General features: G+C 43.7%; 1 protein-coding gene across 1 annotated transcript in view; it reads right to left on the bottom strand.

The window, feature by feature from the left end:
* The window catches only part of LOC118389919 (C3 and PZP-like alpha-2-macroglobulin domain-containing protein 8), a 53,961-nt gene that overhangs the window by 15,520 nt on the left and 17,147 nt on the right, over positions 1-21,294 (bottom strand). Inside the window, exons 20-34 of the mRNA XM_052457027.1 lie at positions 20,809-21,040; positions 20,063-20,216; positions 16,339-16,478; positions 16,161-16,212; positions 15,548-15,846; positions 14,208-14,433; positions 13,721-13,897; positions 12,537-12,618; positions 5,445-5,601; positions 5,036-5,110; positions 3,535-3,700; positions 3,301-3,387; positions 3,034-3,170; positions 2,617-2,772; positions 1,940-2,002 (exon numbers count right to left, since the gene is read on the bottom strand). Coding sequence (XP_052312987.1) covers positions 1,940-2,002; positions 2,617-2,772; positions 3,034-3,170; positions 3,301-3,387; positions 3,535-3,700; positions 5,036-5,110; positions 5,445-5,601; positions 12,537-12,618; positions 13,721-13,897; positions 14,208-14,433; positions 15,548-15,846; positions 16,161-16,212; positions 16,339-16,478; positions 20,063-20,216; positions 20,809-21,040 — 2,203 coding nt within the window. The remainder of the gene's footprint in view (positions 1-1,939; positions 2,003-2,616; positions 2,773-3,033; positions 3,171-3,300; positions 3,388-3,534; positions 3,701-5,035; positions 5,111-5,444; positions 5,602-12,536; positions 12,619-13,720; positions 13,898-14,207; positions 14,434-15,547; positions 15,847-16,160; positions 16,213-16,338; positions 16,479-20,062; positions 20,217-20,808; positions 21,041-21,294) is intronic.

Genomic DNA, 21,294 nt, shown 5'->3' with positions numbered 1-21,294 from the left:
AGAAGTTTACAACCACCAAGGCTGTTACTAGAGCTGGCTGCCCGTCCAAACTGAGCAATCAGGGGAGAAGGGCCTTGGTCAGGGAGGTGACCAAGAACTCGATGGTCACTCTGACAGAGCTTCAGAGTTCCTCTTTGCAGAAGGGAGAACCTTCCAGAAGGACAACCATCTCTGCAGCACTCTACCAATCAGGTTTTTATGGTAGACGGAAGCCACTCCTCAGTAAAAGGCACATGACAGCCCGCTTGGAGTTTGCCAAAAGGCACCTAAAGACTCTCAGACCATGAGAAACAAGATTCTCTGGTCTGATGAAACCATTGGCCTGAATGCCAAGCGTCATGTCTGGAGGAAACCTGCCACCATCCTTATGGTGAAGCATGGTGGAGGCAGCATCATGCTGTGGGGATGTTATTCAGTGGCAGGGAATGGGAGACTAGTCAGAATCTAGGGAAAGATGAACGGAGCAAAGTACAGAGAGATCCTTGATGAAAACCTGCTCCAGGGTGTTTAGGATCTCAGAATGGGGCGAAGGTTCACCTTTCAAAAGGACAACGACCCAAAGCACACAACCAAGACAATGCAGGAGTGGCTTCGGGACACGTCTCTTAATGTCCTTTAGCTGCCCAGCCAGAGCCTGGACTTGAACCCGATCTAACATCTCTGGAGAGACCTGAAAATAGCTGTGCAGCAACTCTGTCCATCCATCCTGACAGAGCTTTTGAGGATCTGCAGAGAAGAATGGGAGAAACTACCCAAATACAGGTGTGCTAAGCTTGTAGCGTCATACCCAAGAAGACTGGAGTCTATAATCACTGCCAAAGGTGTTTCAACAAAGTACTGAGTAAAGTGTCTGAATCCTGTAAATGTGATATTTCAGTTTGACATTTTTTATAAATATGCAAAAATGTCTAAAAACCTGTTTTTGCTTCGGCATTATGGGGTATTGTGTGTAGATTGATGAGGGGAAAATAGACAATCCATTTTAGAATAAGGTTGTAACGTAACAAAATGTGGAAAAAGTCAAAGGGTCTGAATACTTTCTGAATGCAATGTATGCTCGGCTATGAAAACCAACTGATATTTACTCCTGAAGTGTTGAACTGCTGCACCCTCTATAAACACTGTGATAATTATTTGACCCTGCTGGTCATCTATGAGCATTTGAAGAATGATCTGGCCTTAATGGCCTTGTACTCTTATAGTCTCCACCTGGCACAGCCAGAAGAGGACTGGCCACCCCTCGGAGCCTGGTTCCTATCTAGGGTTCTTCTTAGGTTCCTGCCTTAGGTTCCTGCCTTTAAAATTACCTTCCTTCCTCCAAAGGAAGTTTCTTAGCCACTGTGCTTCTGCATCTGTATTTATTGTTCTTTGGTTTTAGGCTGGGTTTCTATAGCACTTGGTGACAAATTGCTTTATAAAATACATTTGATTGATTGATATATACATATATATAAATGCAGCATTTCAACAGTAGTGATACACATACGCTTTATGTCCCTTTTCAAAGGATCCAAAAACTGTTAAGTGTTATCTGGAGGATCACAGAGCCCATTTGAGACCAGCGTAATGATCACCTGTCATGTGAAGAGGGATAAGGTTGACACACTCGTCTAAACATCCAGCAGAGGAGAGGAGAGAAGAAGAGAGGAGAAACTGGCCCCCCAAGAAGTTGTTTATGCACCCTGGCCTCAAAGAGCTTTTTGTTTTTAGTGACAAGGTACAGCAAAAACAGCATCCTATCCAGGGGGTCAGTGTTATTGAGGAACGAACAGTCCCCGCTGAACAATTGCCTAAGTTTTACCAGATCATTCCAATTTACAGTCAGGAATTTGGGCATTAGAGCAATGAGTCATGGGAATGAACTGGCTTTTCCCCTCTGGAGGATTCTCAGTGTGACTGAAGGATAGAATGAAAGAAGAGGAGATCAGTAGTAACATACCTGCATTAGACAGCAGCCCTCGCCTTTAGCACTGACAAACAGCCCTGTGGGAATACTGGGGATCTAGACAGAGTGAGAGGAGAAAAAAATGGGGGTGAGAGAGACACTTATCAAGTGAATTAATGCTGTAGACCCAAGCAGTAGCAGTCAAATAGCCTGGCCACTAACCAGCACAGCTAAATTACCCCCAATTAAACTGACAGAGCTAATTACAGCAGAGAATTACATGCCCGGCAGAGGGAACAAAAGTTCAAGCCTTCACCTGAGCTACTCCCTCAGTGTGACTGATTGGCAGGTGCTTGGGAATGAGAAGGAAATGTAGACGAACAGCCTGAAAACACTCACTGGTTCATTCACTGGGAAACATATTCCACTGCTCTTAGATATGGTCTCATTGTCATCTTCACGTGAATTGACTTTGTGGATGTTATTTAAGGTACCTTTCATCATTGAAAACAGACAATTGTGTAACTTGAGTTACTGTGTGTAGTGTGTATCTTAGTCCAGTAGGAGTCTCTTCACTACCTGAGAAAGAGCGTTTACTTCAGAAAGAAGATGCCCTTAGAAACAGATCTAGGATCAGATTACCTTCCTCCAATCCTAACCTTAACTATTAAAGGAAAAACCATAACTGACCTTACATTAGAGTCTAGTGGCAATGTGGCACTACTCCTTACCGAGGCGCTCTGCAGCATCTTTTGGTTGTCGCGGTGCAGTTCAAAGCTCTCCTGGAAGTCCAGGTTGGTAGAGGCCAGAGAGATAGTCAGGTTAACTCCTCCCACGTATGACAGGATGGCATACTCAGACAACGCCTGAAGAGCTACACACGTGTCCTAGGAGAGTGGATGGACAGACAGTTATTAGAAGGAGGCTTTGGATACCAGATGACCAATTACCAGTTGTTTCAAATAGACGTTGGTAGGACAGTTCTCTCTTTTAAAAGAGATTATCAGGCTAACCTGGTAAAACCTGGTCAAATAAAACCACATTTGGCCGCTTAAAAACACAATACATATGGGAGAGATGCATCTGGGAGAAATACTTTAGACTAAGAGACTGAGAGGCTCTGGTTCTCCAGGGTTTGTGAGGTGTACCTGTGTGGAGGAGAAGCCCCCGAGGGCGTTCCTCTGCTGGGAGAGCCACTTGACCACAGGCAGGGCGGAGGCCACGTCACCCAGCAGGGTGTAGGTCAGCAGACCGTATGCTGTCATCTCCACCTCCGCTGACACCACTGGGACACGGAGGAGACTATTAGCGTACAAACACTAGACAGCCACACTAACACTAAAAGTCCCGATCTGAGAACATCAGAATCATCCATCATAGAGGACAGTCAGGCTGTGGCCTGACAATGTGTCTACCTGACTGAGAAAGACCGTCACTAAAGCCCATGAAGGTGGCCTCATCTGTCACCGTGCTACCAGTCAGACTCCAGTGGGTAAAGCCGTCTGATTGAAAGAGGAGAGAAGAGAAAGAAGGACATGGAGAGAGACGAAAGTGTACGAAACAGTATGAGGGAGAACAGTGGGTTAGTCATGTCAGCTTAGTGTTTCATATGAATTGGTAGGCAACCAAACTTCCTAACAGCTGAGTACCTTGTGTGATGGCCATGTGGTTGAGGCGTCGAAGGGCGAGGGTGGCGTAGGGGCTTCGTAACAGGGCCAGGGCGTAGGCAGACAGGGCTGTGGTGTACGGGTCATCAGCTGTGTATGTGTTACTCTCCAGGAAACCCTTTGCCTTGGCCACAGCAGTCTTCTCCTCCTGGGGAAGAGTACACATATTTATTTAAATAGACATAAACACAGGTGCACTAACACATGTCGCACATGTGTGCACAGAGACCAAACCTTCGTATGAGTGATGGATACACCTCTATCCACAACTCCCCCATCCCTCTGTATTCATCTTTCATTTAAGTCCGGCATATTTGATCTTTGCTGAGTGTTCAAGATCAGTCCTGTTCCAACTCATACTCCCCAACTCAGATGTGCTGCTTATCAAAAGGCAAATAAACATCGACTTTGCAATTAAAGGCAGGAGCTTTTCCAGATGTGCTCAAATGAGAGACCTCAACAGCCACTCACTTTAATATGCCCAGTTACCTTTTCATTAACTGAATTTGGAAGGAAGAAGGAGTTTTGCTTTGATGTAAAGTATACCTTTTCAGTTGGTATCAGTTAAAGAGGCCTGATTCTCTGGAGAGCCCTTCAGGATAGATAGGGAAGGATAGGAAGACTGGAAGAGGAGGGGGGTTTGGTGAAGGAGGAGGGAAATGGATGGAAGGTGGAACTAGAGGGAAGAACTACCTTGTAAATGTGCCTGAATGAACAGAGAGCTGACACAATAACAAACTGGGTTTTAACATTGGTATTGGCAACACTCTCAATGTAGGACAAAGCATAAACATTACATGGACTCGGTCACTGTACACATAAACAGCAACATTCTTCTGAAACAATGACTTTGGCAGATAAAGAGCATTCCACACTTGGCCCTAAAATAAGGACACTGCTACCTTTCAATAGCCAAAGATCTCTTTTTACTAGAGCGACCATGACGGTGATCAAATGTTCAACTGCCAGTGTGTCCTATGGGTTGCCTCAATGCACACTGGAGAGAGTTCAACAGGTCGGTGAGCACGTGGTCAAGGGTTCAGCACCAGGGTAAGAGCATGGCGAGGTGACAGGAATGTGGCTGGGGTGTACTACCTTTCACAGGCATCCTTGTCTCTGCATGTCCTCCTCATAAATCTCTTGATGCAGTCAGCCAGGGATTAGATATTAAATTACAGCCACTGGAGCATAACAAAAATTAATGGGCTCTGTGCCAGGACATCCACATTTCCAACTGATGGGAATGTACCGGCGCACGCACGCACGCACGCACTCTCTGGGTGAGAGAGAGAGCTGCATTTACAAAAATCTGGTATTAGGTCTGAGCCTGAAAGTTTAATTGAAAGTCCAATTTACACAAACATATGCATGTTAGTTTAAGATTCGCCCCTTGAGGAATAATGTGCTAAATAATACTTTTTGGGAGGTGAAGGTGTTTAATGGGAGAGGTCATGGTCCCCCCACTGAACCTTTACATTATTACCTCTGAAGTTATTCCTGTCTCCAGGAGGGCTGCAACCACGTATGCTGTCAATGAGATTTTTCCATGGATTCCTCCCTTTAGATGGAGAATAACACTGGTTAATGGTGCTTATGAAAACATGCACACGCACGCACGCAGGCAGGCAGGCAGGCAGGCAGGCACGCACGCACGCACCCAAGCACGCACACACACACACACACACAGGCAGGCAGGCAGGCAGGCAGGCACACACGCAGGCAGGCAGGCGGCACGCACGCACGCACGCACGCACACACGCACGCACGCACGCACGCACACACACACACACACACACACACACACACACACACACACACACACACACACACACACACACACACACACACACACACACACACACACACACACACACACACACACACACACACACCTGCAAGTCTTTGTTGAGGATGCGTCCCATGGCGGGGAAGGAGCCCTCCTCCCTCTGGTGGTTGATGAGCCAGGCCTTGGCAGCTTGCAGCTCCTCTGGGTCAATGAAGATGAACCCACGAGACTGAGCAAAGGATTTCAACACAAACGCTGTCAGCCTGGAGAGGAGAGAGGAAGAGGGAAGAGACAGAGACAGCGAGAGAGAGAGAGAGAGAGAGAGAGAGAGAGAGAGAGAGAGAGAGAGAGAGAGAGAGAGAGAGAGAGAGAGAGAGAGAGAGAGAGAGAGAGAGAGAGAGGGATTGGGTCTCTTTCAAGCATGTGCTGACATATCCTTCAAAAATACTTAGCAAACTTCACATCGGAGTTCACATAAACCATTTGAATGGGGTGAAATATTCCCCAACCAGTCACACCTTTTAAATCTCTCAACAGCAACAGGGATGAGTGAGATGGCAGCTGATACATGCCAAACTACACAGCACGTCATGCTGAGAAGATCAAACTACATCAAAATCCTGTCAGGCAAAAACAGACTAACTGACAGAGAGGGGGTTGGAGGGAGAGCAGAGGAAGATGAAAGAGGGGAAGATGGAGGAGGAGTGGGAAAAGTGCATATTGTCACCACAGGATACAGCAGCTGTTCCGTCTCAAGAACAAGGAATTTCACAAAACAAAATCAAGTATGTTTCTGCATGCCGGACTATCCCGTAAGCATTCTGAACTTATACAAACAGCCATCGCCAGGGTTGGCATTCCTAATCTCCAGCAACAGTGTGTGACCTGTAGTTTCTGAACTGGAATCACAGCGGGAATCACAGAGAAGAACTCAAGACCCACAGAGAGGCCAATGGTGATGACTGAGGGACCTGGCTAGGCTAATAAACACACGTTCATACATAAACAACTGCCCTTCAGTAACCCCTGCACACAACGGCCAATGCTCTTCAATTACAGACTGGCATTCCATTACAGCATCCTCCCCAGAGCAACCAAGTGATGAGGCAAGCTGCTTACCATAAAAAGGTGAAATAAATAAATAAACCATGTGTGTTTTTCCCCCAAACATACATTTGGGCTTTAACTGAAGGAACAAACCAAGAGAGTAAGAAAAAACGCTCTCCCATAAACCACGGTACTAAATCTTCCCTTGCTGGGCCCTGGAAGTTATGTCTCCCCAGAGAGCCAGCAGGGATGGAGTCTTAAGCCGGCAGGAATTTTTATAATGTTAAGTAATATTGTGTCACCGGCTTTAACTGCTAGGCCCCAGGGAGAGGTGCTGGGTAGCGTATAGATGATTTAGTGTGTGAGGAAACGACAGAGACAGAGCTACTTCCTCCACTCTGGCCCGCTGAAGTCCCTCCCTCCGGGCTTCCACTCCCCTTGTATTGCAGTTGTTGACATGTTTTTCTGGATATCACACAGAGGTCATTCAGAACAGCACACTGGAGCTGGATCCTGCAACGTCAATGCAAAGTTGAAACCGAGGTTTTTATAACTGCCTACAGGAACGACCGAGACTTACTGACAAATACGGCCCATGTTAACAACTCCACAACATGATAAATTCCCCGGCTACTGGTTATTTTCATGCAGGTTATATAAACATATTTATTGTTTGAGTAGCAGTTGTAAAATGTGGGTCATATGAAGTCCAAATAGACTTGGGTTTTCTATAGAAGTCCAACACAGAATATTTTTTTATCTTCAAAGTAAAGATAGTCAAAATTATAGTTTCTCAAAATCAAAATGATAGTTCAAGTTCCTTAAAGTCTTCAAAGGCAGCAGATTACCCTGGTTCTCACACAGTTCTTACTGCAGACAGTTTTAGTTTGAATGAATGACAGAGTGCTCTGTTTGTGGTTAAACCACATGGATACACACACACCAGGGCTTCCATGGCAGTGTGTGTGAGAGGGGAGAGAAAGGGTTACCACATCCAAGCACAGAACAATAACAACCACTCTCCATTTCAACATGTAAACATCTATCAATTCAGCACCCAGTTATCTAAGATCTGGCTTGATAAAAACACCAAATTCCTGCTGTAATCACCCAATGTTTGGCATTGGAGTGGAAATAGATAGTTGAACAACACTGTAGATCAGTTCTCTCCATCTCTGCTATCCAATCCACTCTAGCCTCACTGCCAGATCAATCTCATTCACAGGGAAATGCCTTGCCAGCCTCAACACGTCCCGTGTGTATCTAATCAGGCAGCACTAACATAGTCTTGAAAACCAGACCCTAGGAGCATTTGAAAATTGTGGGAGGCAACGCAGATATCTAGAGTGAGTACCAATAACAGACCCACAGTGTGGAGCTGTGGAGCCCTCCATTGGGCTGCATATTTACCCCAGGCCAGGGTATTAAGTAGGCTACGGGGTTTGAGGCGGTGGAGGGTGGTGATGGTGGGGGTTCTGCAGATTACAGCAGCATGTGGCTCTCATTGGATCCAGACGGAGACAGGTATGCAAGCGATGCCGGAAGAGGGGCTGCCACGTCCGCTCCAGGCCCCACCACAACACCCCCACCTCCAATCCCGCAAAGATATGTTGATATATCCCAACACTACCCCCCTAAACACACACACACACACCAGTGGTATCTGCATCTGCCTGAGAGGCAAGCATGGGTTAGTGATGAGAACCAGCCCCTCCTCATCCTCAGCTCTGTGCCCCGAGGTCCTGTTCAACCCACAGGGACAGACACAGAGACCAGAACAGAGTAGAGCAGAGCAGAGTAGACCAGTAGAGCAGAGAAAAGTAGAGCAGAGTAGACCAGAGTAGAGCAGAGTAGAGTAGACCAGAGTAGAACAGAGTAGAGCAGAGCAGAGTAGACCAGTAGAGCAGAGAAAAGTAGAGCAGAGTAGACCAGAGTAGAGCAGAGTAGAGTAGACCAGAGTAGAACAGAGTAGAGCAGAGTAGAGTAGAGTAGACCAGAGTAGAGTAGAGCAGTGTAGAGAAGAGCAGAGTAGAGTAGAGTAGAGCAGAGTAGAGAAAAGTAGAGTAAAGTAGGGCAAAGTGCCTTGGCATCAGCCAGACCCAACATTAGCCTATGGAGACATTACTGCCTGTGTCATTATGTACAATCTTTTCATTAGGCCCTGCAATTTCCGCTTAGATACAATTTTACAACTGGAATACATTAACACTGCATTAAGAACGCTGTTTACCTGCCCATAAATGACCTGTACGAATGACTAACTCTGGAGGCCAAACAAAAGGTGGGTTGTTCTGACATATAAACACCAAGCTGATGGATTCATAAAGAGTTTGTTGCTACAGGTTTACATAAGGTTCAACATCTGGGTCCTGCCATGTTGCCCGTGGCTCCAAAACCGACGCTTACACTATTATGACCGTTACACTTCATATCTTCTTAATATCCTCTTCCCGCATATGGAGGTTTCAAGGGTTTTCATGGAAAAGTTGAATGATATTACCAATTACACCAGAGCAGTGATTCAATTGTGTTGGACAAGACATGGCCTAGTTCCAGGTTCTAGGGCATGTCGAAAGTCAAAAAGCTTTTTTCGTTAAGTGGCCTAGAGCATAGCAAGCTCCTGTGTCTCCAGTGGTGGTAGGGGTCTGAGGAGGAGGTTGGGGGGGTGAGTCAGTGTAGCCTACATACAGAGGTGCTACTTCACCCCTGGACCAAAACAACCAGGGGCCATTCTGTTCCATATGCATTAACCCTCTTTAACAGCAAATAGCTTACTGTAGCCCCACGGCTGCCTTGGGAACCAATTAGAAGTTTGTGTATGATTCTCCTGGGTTTATTTAACCTACTGTTTCACAGTCTGAGCTCTATTAAATATCATAATACCCACATCAACTAGTAAATCACCCTGAAGGTATGCAAGTGGCCCGAATATGCAAGCAGAACATTGGAGCCTCTCATTCGCTCCGTATTCACTATTCCAAATATTATGACATGGTCGTGGCCGCCTGCCTGCCTCCAGGGATGTGTAAACATTAAATAAACACTCAGCAAGCATAACTCAGACCGATTTAAACACAGGAATATGAGGGTATGAATGTTGAACATGCGTATATAATGTTACTGATAAGAGCTCCCATTGTTTCTGCCAATAATCCACTTCAGGTCAGGGTAAGTGGAGGAGCGGTATGCAGTGTTAAACTATGTACCATCGGGAGTGAACTGACGTGCAGGATGTAAACCTAAGTGGAAAGTAAAGGACTTACTGAGGGATGTTAACCTAAGTGAAAAGTAAAGGACTTACTGAGGGATGTTAACCTAAGTGAAAAGTAAAGGACTTACTGAGGGATATAAACCTAAGGAAAGAGTAGAGGACTTACTGAGGGATGTAAACCTAAGGAAAGAGTAAAGGACTTACTGAGGGATATAAACCTAAGGAAAGAGTAAAGGACTTACTGAGGGATGTAAACCTAAGGAAAGAGTAAAGGACTTACTGAGGGATATAAACCTAAGGAAAGAGTAGAGGACTTACTGAGGGATGTTAACCTAAGTGAAAAGTAAAGGACTTACTGAGGGATGTAAACCTAAGGAAAGACTAGAGGACTTACTGAGGGATGTAAACCTAAGGAAAGAGTAGAGGACTTACTGAGGGATGTTAACCTAAGGAAAGAGTAGAGGACTTACTGAGGGATATAAACCTAAGGAAAGAGTAGAGGACTTACTGAGGGATGTAAACCTAAGGAAAGAGTAAAGGACTTACTGAGGGATATAAACCTAAGGAAAGAGTAAAGGACTTACTGAGGGATGTAAACCTAAGGAAAGAGTAAAGGACTTACTGAGGGATATAAACCTAAGGAAAGAGTAGAGGACTTACTGAGGGATGTTAACCTAAGTGAAAAGTAAAGGACTTACTGAGGGATGTAAACCTAAGGAAAGACTAGAGGACTTACTGAGGGATGTAAACCTAAGGAAAGAGTAGAGGACTTACTGAGGGATGTTAACCTAAGGAAAGAGTAGAGGACTTACTGAGGGATATAAACCTAAGGAAAGAGTAAAGGACTTACTGAGGGATATAAACCTAAGGAAAGAGTAGAGGACTTACTGAGGGATGTAAACCTAAGGAAAGAGTAGAGGACTTACTGAGGGATGTTAACCTAAGTGAAAAGTAAAGGACTTACTGAGGGATGTAAACCTAAGGAAAGACTAGAGGACTTACTGAGGGATGTAAACCTAAGGAAAGAGTAAAGGACTTACTGAGGGATGTTAACCTAAGAAAAGAGTAAAGGACTTACTGAGGGATGTAAACCTAAGGAAAGAGTAGAGGACTTACTGAGGGATATAAACCTAAGGAAAGAGTAAAGAACTTACTGAAGGATGTAAACCTAAGGAAAGAGTAGAGGACTTACTGAGTGATATAAACCTAAGGAAAGAGTAAAGGACTTACTGAGGGATGTAAACCTAAGGAAAGAGTAAAGGACTTACTGAGGGATATACACCTAAGGAAAGCGTAGAGGACTTACTGAGGGATGTTAACCTAAGGAAAGAGTAGAGGACTTACTGAGGGATGTTAACCTAAGTGAAAAGTAATGGACTTACTGAGGGATGTAAACCTAAGGAAAGACTAGAGGACTTACTGAGGGATGTAAACCTAAGGAAAGAGTAGAGGACTTACTGAGGGATGTTAACCTAAGGAAAGAGTAGAGGACTTACTGAGGGATATAAACCTAAGGAAAGAGTAAAGGACTTACTGAGGGATATACACCTAAGGAAAGCGTAGAGGACTTACTGAGGGATGTTAACCTAAGGAAAGAGTAGAGGACTTACTGAGGGATGTTAACCTAAGTGAAAAGTAATGGACTTACTGAGGGATGTAAACCTAAGGAAAGACTAGAGGACTTACTGAGGGATGTAAACCTAAGGAAAGAGTAGAGGACTTACTGAGGGATGTTAACCTAAGGAAAGAGTAGAGGACTTACTGAGGGATATAAACCTAAGGAAAGAGTAAAGGACTTACTGAGGGATGTAAACCTAAGGAAAGAGTAAAGGACTTACTGAGGGATATAAACCTAAGGAAAGAGTAGAGGACTTACTGAGGGATGTTAACCTAAGTGAAAAGTAAAGGACTTACTGAGGGATGTAAACCTAAGGAAAGACTAGAGGACTTACTGAGGGATGTAAACCTAAGGAAAGAGTAAAGGACTTACTGAGGGATGTTGACCTAAGGAAAGAGTAAAGGACTTACTGAGGGATGTAAACCTAAGGAAAGAGTAGAGGACTTACTGAGGGATATAAACCTAAGGAAAGAGTAGAGGACTTACTGAGGGATATAAACCTAATGAAAGAGTAAAGGACTTACTGAGGGATGTAAACCTAAGGAAAGAGTAGATGACTTACTGAGGGCTGTTAACCTAAGGAAAGAGTAGATTACTTACTGAGGGATATAAACCTAAGGAAAGAGTAGAGGACTTACAGAGGGATGTTAACCTAAGTGAAGAGTAGATGACTTACTGAGGGATGTTAACCTAAGTGAAGAGTAGATGACTTACTGAGGGATGTTAACCTAAGTGAAGAGTAGATGACTTACTGAGGGATGTTAACCTAAGTGAAGAGTACATGACTTACTGAGGGATGTTAACCTAAGTGAAGAGTAGATGACTTACTGAGGGCTGTTAACCTAAGTGAAGAGTAGATGACTTACTGAGGGCTGTTAACCTAAGGAAAGAGTAGATTACTTACTGAGGGATATAAATCTAAGGAAAGAGTAGAGGACTTACAGAGGGATGTTAACCTAAGTGAAGAGTAGATGACTTACTGAGGGATATAAACCTAAGTGAAGAGTACATGACTTACTGAGGGATGTTAACCTAAGTGAAGAGTAGATGACTTACTGAGGGCTGTTAACCTAAGGAAAGAGTAGATTACTTACTGAGGGATATAAATCTAAGGAAAGAGTAGAGGACTTACAGAGGGATGTTAACCTAAGTGAAGAGTAGATGACTTACTGAGGGATGTTAACCTAAGTGAAGAGTAGATGACTTACTGAGGGATGTTAACCTAAGTGAAGAGTAGATGACTTACTGAGGGATGTTAACCTAAGTGAAGAGTAGATGACTTACTGAGGGATGTTAACCTAAGTGAAGAGTACATGACTTACCACATGCTTCCAGAGGAGTCCCTCTCTCCAAAGGCACTGTAGGATCCATCCTGGCGCTTATAGGTCAGCTGTCTCTGGTACCCTGGTATAGTACAGGAGAGAGGGAATTAGTGGGTTGATGCTAAAGTACTTTTTCATCAATACTGCTATCCAAACCAGTGCCCAGATTCATAAAACACTTACGCAAAAACACATGATTCTTCAGAAAAAAATAAGAACTTCATAAGATAGTCTTTAAGTGCAATTCCTCAACAATATCTTAAGATGTAATGATTTTCTTAAGAACTTCTCAAATATCTTCTTACAATTTGTCTTCTTACAAATTGTTTGTTGCTAAGCAACCATTTTAGCTAGCTATCTAGCAATAGCAATCATGTTAGCGTAGTAGCCTCAATAGAACTAGAAGGAATTGACATTTTAAACTATAAATGTAATAACATGTATATAAGGAAACTATGTCAATATGTTACTATTCCCGCTGGTAAAATGTACAGGAATGCAGCCCTAGGACAAGTGAACTGGAACAAAGTTGTGTTGTTATCTGGTAAATATTGTATATCTAATAAGTTGAAAGAAGTATCATACAAACTCATTCATAGAATCTATCCTGTAAAGACCTTTATTATACACAGATTTAAAATAGCTATTGATAACAAGTGTGTATTTTGTGGTTGTGACCCAGAGACTCTTGACCATTTATTTTGGGACTGCTCTTATGTCAGAAGATTTTGGTGTGAGTTAGAAGATTTTATTTTAAAAGAAACAACTATTAATGATAATTTGAAAGATTCTGATATTATGTTTTATTTTGAACCAAATTATATGAACCCTGATTTAACTTTCATTGTTAATTTGTTTGTCTTTCATGGAAGATTCTTTGTCCATAAAATGAAGTGGGCAGAAAACAAACCCCTTTTCACATTATTTAAGTCTATAGTTAATTTAGGAAAAAATGGCAGCTAAGAAGAAATGTCTTCTTAAGAAGGTTTTGTGAATCTGGGCCCTTGGTGAATATCAGAGAAACACTGTTTTAGAACTAAGTGGACAGTAAATGCATTGACTTTATAAGATGATCTTCACAGGGGTAACTGACATCACCCAACGGGAATATCTCAAGGTTCTCAAGGTAGCATTTGGCTTTAGGTCTCAAAGCCCTTGAACTACTTGATCTCTCCGGTGGCTACCTTGCAGCAAGTAGTCTGTGGCCTCAGCCTCCACCTCAGGGCTGAGCTGCCTGGTCTTCTGCAGGTACTTGAGGACAAAAACATTGGGGGCGAAGTGGATCATGTTCTGCTCTCCACAGCCGAAGGGCAGGCGCAGCAGCTTGTCCAGGTTGTTGAGGGTGGGGCCCATCACGTCTCCTGGCACATCACAAAACACAATATACAAACTGTTCAGCAACACTGCTACACTGCCTCACATAAAGTTAGTTTCATTAAGATAACATCTCTTCTTCAATACAGCTGCAGGGTCAACAGTATTACAAATGGTAGGCTACAACTGCTTCATCAAACGTCATTCAGAGAGAAATGATTAATTCCAACTCCAACATGTAATTAACCACATGGACAAGGTATGTCAAAGTGAATAGGAGGAGGAGAAGCAGACATTCAGATAACGGAAATGATAGGTCTTTAAGAAGGATGAGAAATAAATGGTGTCCCTCCTCACCTATCATGGAGGCAGTGGCGGTCTCAGAGCCAGGCACCACGTTGTGAGGGACGCCCAGGGTGAAGGCCTCGTTGTGGTTCTCATCAGTGTCCTCCTTCCTCCAGATCTTAAACTCACCCACCGAGCCCCAGCCCGTGGAGAAACCTATGTGACGCACCTGGCCAAGGAGGGCGCCAGACCACTGTAGGATCACCGACTCATTGGATGGCTGCAAACCATGTCCGACCTATCAGAGATCGATTTGAGAGATTTTAGGTTTTTGACTGGAGTGAAAGAGTGAAGTTGTCCCTAACCACTGATGCAGGGTCAGGTGTCTTTTATTGACTTAATGATTAGGATGGTAAGGTCTCTGATTCTAAATCTGTTCTTAAGGGCAACTTCTACCTCGAGTACTGGTCAAACTCAGAGAGATAAACCAGAATGTTGTAATTCAAATTCTATGGTTGTTACAACAATGTGTAGTGACTTGGTTTTTGCCAGGTTCAAATGCAAGCTTGACACGATATAAATGTGGTTCTGAATTTCACCCTGATTAAATGAATATCTAATAACATGATAGAAATAAGTGTTTGCTAATGCTGTATAGAGGAAGCCCCTGTGGCTTAAGGTCAATAGTAAAATACTGGAAGCCAATAAGATTCTACTTAAAAAGCCATTTGGGTTGCTTTTGCATTTCAAATCCTAGGCACACATAAAGTCAATTGTTGGCAACAGCAGTCTGCATCACCTTTTTCCTACATCCACTCAATCCGTATTTCCAAATGAACAGATGGCACCCTGGGTATTTCTAGGCATTTTGTAATCACATTAAACCAAAGACCATGCAGAGCTGAAAATGAAATGCAATCAGTCACTAGAAAAATAAATTAATCTTATTGGGCCATACTGGGTTCTAGTGCAAGGTTTTAATTGCTCCCTTTGGTGAATGGTACGAGGCTAATGCAGTTTTCAGGCCCGTGTGCCAGGCCGCTGCCTGCGGACGCCACAGATCACAGAGTGTCCAGCCCGTTAAGCGTGACCTCACAGGCATGTCATTAAAAGTGGCGCCAGTCCTCTTGACTACACAGCCCCTGTGCCTGTCCAGTCGAACACTCCCTCTCTTACTACCCCAACTCACTACTATACTCTACCTCAAGCCCTGACTTGCTGACTGACTGAGTGACTGTCTGAGTGACTGACTGACTGACTGTCTGTCTGATTGTCTGACTGGGGCTCTATGTTGGAGATGCCACAGTGGATCTGTATAGGATTCATATGAGGACACAAATCCCAGAACTCATTTCTAGAATAGATGCTACAATAACCAATAGAACTAGGCTTGACCATCCCCCTCCTCTCACCTGCACCACGCCACCCTTCCAGCTGACCCAGAAGCTGCGGAACTCATCCCAGGAGAGGATGCCCGGGGTGGGGGAGCTGACCACTGGTTCACCCATCTTGCCCAGGGAGATCCAGGAGCGGGTGTTCTGTCTGCCCCCCAGTACAATCTCCAGCATCTCAGCACAGTCGTGGGGGCTGGGTGAGAGGGCAAAATGGGCATCGTTGTGGGTCTTCACTGCCACCTCAAAGTGAGTCATCTTGGCCGGCTTCTTCACGTACTGGTACTCATACTTGTTGGGTGTGGAGATGTGGATTCGCTCTGAGAATAGAAATGTCAGATTCACATTAAATTGTGGCCCAGTGCAGAAAATTAACCAGACTGTAGAGGCAGAAAGGTATTGGGTAACACTTCGAATGTATTTGCTCTTATACCCGTGTTGTACTATAGTACAACATATATCAAATCAAATTGTATTGGTCACATACACATAGTGCTTTTAGTTTCGACAGTGGAGTAATATCTAACCAGTGTAAAGGGATGGAATAAGAATATGTACATATACATATACGGATGAGCGATGGCCGAGCGGCATAGGAAAGATGCAATAGTCGCGAATATAACTGTATACTGACCGTTGGGGCAGAAGAAGACACTGTAGGTGTACTGTCTGGGCAGGCCCTCTGGCTGTAGGGGGAGAAACAACATGTTAGAGCTGACATCACTCTCTACTAATGACAGTACATGGTACAGCAAGCATCTGCTCCCCATCTCAGCTCTCTCCCCAAGCAGTCTCTCCCCCATTTCTCCTACCTCCACCAGGACACTCCTTCGGACATAGTCAAGGCCAATGGGGGTCCTCCGGTCCTCCGGGTCATCTATGTTTTTGCCTGTTTTAGTTGACTGGAGTCCATCTAAGCAGCAGCCCGGCTCACTATAGGCAATGGCCCGTGCTACGGCAGGAAAAAACAGAGACATACTTCACCTCACCATACTTTATATCAGGATGGGTTTTTTTGCCTGTAAGTTCCCACTAAGCAGGACTTTTATTGCATACATTTTAAGTACAAATGTACTGTGTAAAATAAACCGAACAAGCAGCCAAAAGACTATAGCGTGAAGAATGCTATTTGAAGAAAACATAGTTATGTTAATGAAATTGCTTTGTAATACATCTATCAACAACACAATCCCACATTGCACAACAACATAAATCATGGTTGTCAAAGAACATGTAGTTCCCTTTGCAGAGGAGCACATTGGAGACGTGGCTGTGTGCCAATGTGTTCTCTTTGTATGTGTGTAGTGAAAGGGAAAGACTAGGGGCCAGGGGAGCGAGAGAGCCGTGGGGGGCCCATTGACCACCAGTGACCTGAAAACTCATCAACATGCCACTGAGTGTCAGTGCAAGGCCCCGGCTGCTCCCCTGCTGGTGGCCTGCTTTGTACCTTTGATGGGACTGTTTGTATCGCTGGATGACCAGATCACATAAAGGCGTCAGCATGCTTCAGTTCAGGCTGGCGGCTAGGCGAACCGAACGAGTGTGCTCACATACTCCCTTAAAAGACCTTTGTGAGAAAAAAGCGGCAATAGTACTCATTGTCCAATTTGAAAGGCCGTAGCCAGTAGAGGTCGACCGATTATGATTTTTCAACGCTGATACCGATTATTGGAGGACCAAAAAAAAGCCGATACCGATTAATCAGCTGATTTTTAAAATGTATTTGTAATAATGACAATTACAACAATACTGAATGAACGCTTATTTTAACTTAATATAATACAATCAATAAAATCTATTTAGCCTCAAATAAATAATGAAACAAGTTCAATTTGGTTTAAATAATGCAAAAACAAAGTGTTGGAGAAGAAAGTAAAAGTGCAATATGTGCCATGTAAGAAAGCTAACGTTTAAGTTCCTTGCTCAGAACATGCGAACATATGAAAGCTGGTGGTTCCTTTTAACATGAGTCTTCAATATTCCCAGGTAAGAAGTTTTAGGTTGTAGTTATTATAGGAATTATAGGACTATTTCTCTCTATACCATTTCTATTTCATATACCTTTGACTATTGGATGTTCTTATAGACACTTTAGTATTGCCAGTGTAACAGTATAGCTTCCGTCCCTCTCCTCGCTCCTACCTGGGCTCGAACCAGGAACAGATCGACGAAGCAGTGTTACCCATGCAGAGTAAGGGGAACAACTGCTCCAAGTCTCAGAGCGAGTGACATTTGAAACGCTATTAGCGTGCACCCCGCTAACTAGCTAGCCATTTCACATCGGTTACACCAGCCTAATCACGGGAGTTGATAGGCTTGAAGTTATAAACAGCCCAATGCTTGAAGCATTACGAAGAGCTGCTGGCAAAACGCACTAAAGTGCTGTTTGAATGAATGCTTACGAGCCTGCTGATGCTTACGAGCCTGCTGGTGCCTACCATCGCTCAGTCAGACTGCTCTATCAAATCATAGACTTAATTATAACATAATAACACACAGAAATACGAGCCTTAGGTCATTAATATGGAAACTATAATCTCGAAAACAAGACGTTTATTCTTTCAGTGAAATACGGAACTGTTCCGTATTTTATCTAACGGGTGGCAACCATAAGTCTAAATATTCCTGCTACATTGCACAACCTTCAATGTTATGTCATAAAAAATCCTGGCAAATTAGTTCGCAACGAGCCAGGCGGCCCAAACTGTTGCATGAACCCTGACTCTGCGTGCAATGAACGCAAGAGAAGTGACACAATTTCACCTGGTTAATATTGCCTGCTAACCTGGATTTCTTTTAGCTAAATATGCAGGTTTAAAAATATATACTTCTGTGTATTGATTTTGAGAAAGGCATTGATGTTTATGGTTAGGTACAGTCATGCAACGATTGTGCTTTTTTCGCAAATGTGTTTTTGTTAAATCATCCCCGGTTTGGCGAAGTTGGCTGTCTATGTTAGGAAGAAATAGTCTTCACAGTTCGCAACGAGCCAGGAGGCCCAAACTGTTGTATATACTCTGACTCTGCTGCAAGATAAGTGACACCATTTCCCTAGTTAAAAGAAATTCATGTTAGCAGGCAATATTAACTAAATATGCAGGTGGTTTAAAAATATATACTTGTGTATTGATTTTAAGAAAGGCATTGATGTTTATGGTTAGGTACACGTTGGAGCAACGACAGTACTTTTTTGTGAATGCGCACCGCATCGATTATATGCAACGCAGGACATGCTAGATAAACTAGTAATATCATCAACCATGTGTAGTTAACTAGTGATTATGATTGATTGATTGTGTAACGGCTCTCATCAAAAGGAGTGGACCAAAGCGCAGCGTGGAAAGTGTCCATGATTTATTTTCAAAAAACACTCAAACAAAATAACCAAAGTGAAAACGAAAGCGCACAGTTCTGCCAGGTATAGACAATAAACAGAAAACAAGATCCCACAAAACCCAAACAGAAAATGACAACTTATATATCATCCCTATCAGAGACAACAATAGACAGCTGCCTCTGATTGGGAACCACACTTGGCCAAAACAAAGAAAAAGAACATAGACTTTCCCACCCGAGTCACACCCTGACCTAACCAAACATAGAGAATAATAAGGATCTCTATGGTCAGGGCGTGACATATTGATTGTTTTTTATAAGATAAGTTTAATGCTAGCTAGCTACTTACCTTGGCTTCTTACTGCATTTGCGTAACAGGCAGGCTATTCGTGGAGTACAATGTAAGGCAGGTGGATAGAGCGTTGGACTAGTTAACTGTAAGGTTGTAAGACTGAATCCCCGAGCTGACAAGGTAAAAATCTGTCGTTCTGCCCATGAACAAGGCAGTTAACCCACCGTTCCTAGGCTGTCATTGAAATTAAGAATGTGTTCTTAACTGGCTTGCCTAGTTAAGGTGTAAAAAAATATATATATATATACCAATTTCCGATTGTTATGAAAACTTGAAATCGGCCCCAATTAATCGGCCATTCCGATTAATCGGTCGACATTTAGTAGCCAGTATACATTTCCTCAAAATAGTCACAATTAATCTAAGATAACTCAAGAGAACTGTGATTCATTTTGAAGTTTTTGCAAAGGAAATCTTAGTCGCGCAATTTTACATCTAACTAAGATGTTTGGTGCAGTACTTCGCAATGTCGTCATAATATATGCACAAACTCTTCCGAACTGTTTCGTCTGGGAAGAATGCGGAAGCCTTAAGCCTCAGGTCTTTTAGCAGTATGGAACCTCTTGGGCATGCAGTACAGCCTTCAAAGGCCTCATGATTTTAGAGTTGGATGGAGAGGAAAGTTAAAAGGTAGGTGTTACTCATACAGCATGTAACAACAGCATTCACAAAAGGGCAGTGTACCATACCAACCTGCAATATCCTATGAATCAAATCCCAAAGTTCAAGAGTTACTAGCAATACTCTTACAGCATCAGAAAACTGAGGTTTTCCGGAACTGTAAGAACTATGAGAGAACCTGGAACTCTTCCCCAGGGGTTCCCCAGTAACTGACTAGATGGAATAACCTGTGATGTTAGCTGCGCCCAGCTCAGTGAAGGACAGCACTATGGATGTGGGTGTGGCCTCTCCAGGAGCCACACATTTCTTCCTGGTCAGGTGATGCTTCCCGGGGTGACCCACAAACTTGATGCCTTTGGGAATGGTGACTTTGACATAGACCTGAGCAAGATGGAGAGAGGGACACACACACACACACACACACACAGAGGAAGGCACTGCATTAGCGCAACAGATATGTATATTTTCTGACAAGACATGATTTCGTCCTATCTGCTCTCCGTTTCGTCCCTTCATGTAGCGTGACCTCCTCAAAGCTCTTAAAGGATTTTGGGGAATTTCGAATCACATTGCACATTTTCCATGCTGACTGACTCATGGCTCTAAGGCTCCCTGAAGGATTAAGTTTCACCCATCGTCCAAATTTTGCAGAGGGCTCGGTAATGCAGTCAGATTGTTTCACTGTTCTTTATCTACACGCTACAAGTCGTAAATAACTTTGCAGGAAATATAAGAATCACATGTTTTCAGGCAGACATCAAAGGCAGGGCTCCATTGGCTTACATAATCACCTAACATGGCATTAAAGCACACCATGCATAGCCCTTCAACAGGCTCATCTGCCAACATCATGATGTCATCTCTGTAAACAGGAGGATGGACACACTTATGGTCATGTTAGGACCAGATTGCTCTGCTCCAAGCGTGCATATTTCCTTGTGGTCGTCATCCACCCCTTCTTTCGCCCCCTTACCTCTGCGCATGTAGACAGGTAGTTGTAAACAGTCAGCGGTACTTTGGTCTGCTCCCCACGTATCACACCGTAGGGGAGGGTGAAGTCTACGAAGAAGGGCTTGAAGGTTCGAAGCTCCGCCCTCTTGGCAAGGCCCAGCCCCTTCTCCTCTGACAAGCCAATGGCCTCTGTCACCCAGGTGGTAATGGAGTCTGGAACGTCCAATCGTAACTCAGCTTCACCGGTGACATCACTGCCAAAACAGATTTGGGTGGAACATTTTTACTCAAAAGCTAATGCACCATTCCAACAAACAATGTTCTCTAATCATGACCCCATAGAAAACACTGTTTCAGACTAACGTTTGGAACAAGACCCCGTTATGGGAATGAAGGGGATTGATCTAATATGTGTCTCATCTGGGAAACACCTGTAACTAAGTAATATTCTGCCCATAACACATTGCAATACATAGGTGTGAAAAACAGGCAGTTGTTCAGTAAAGCT

Source organism: Oncorhynchus keta, chromosome 1 (genome assembly GCF_023373465.1).
Source record: "Oncorhynchus keta strain PuntledgeMale-10-30-2019 chromosome 1, Oket_V2, whole genome shotgun sequence".
NCBI lineage: Eukaryota > Metazoa > Chordata > Actinopteri > Salmoniformes > Salmonidae > Oncorhynchus > Oncorhynchus keta.
This window is presented reverse-complemented; position numbering and strand designations above follow the sequence as displayed.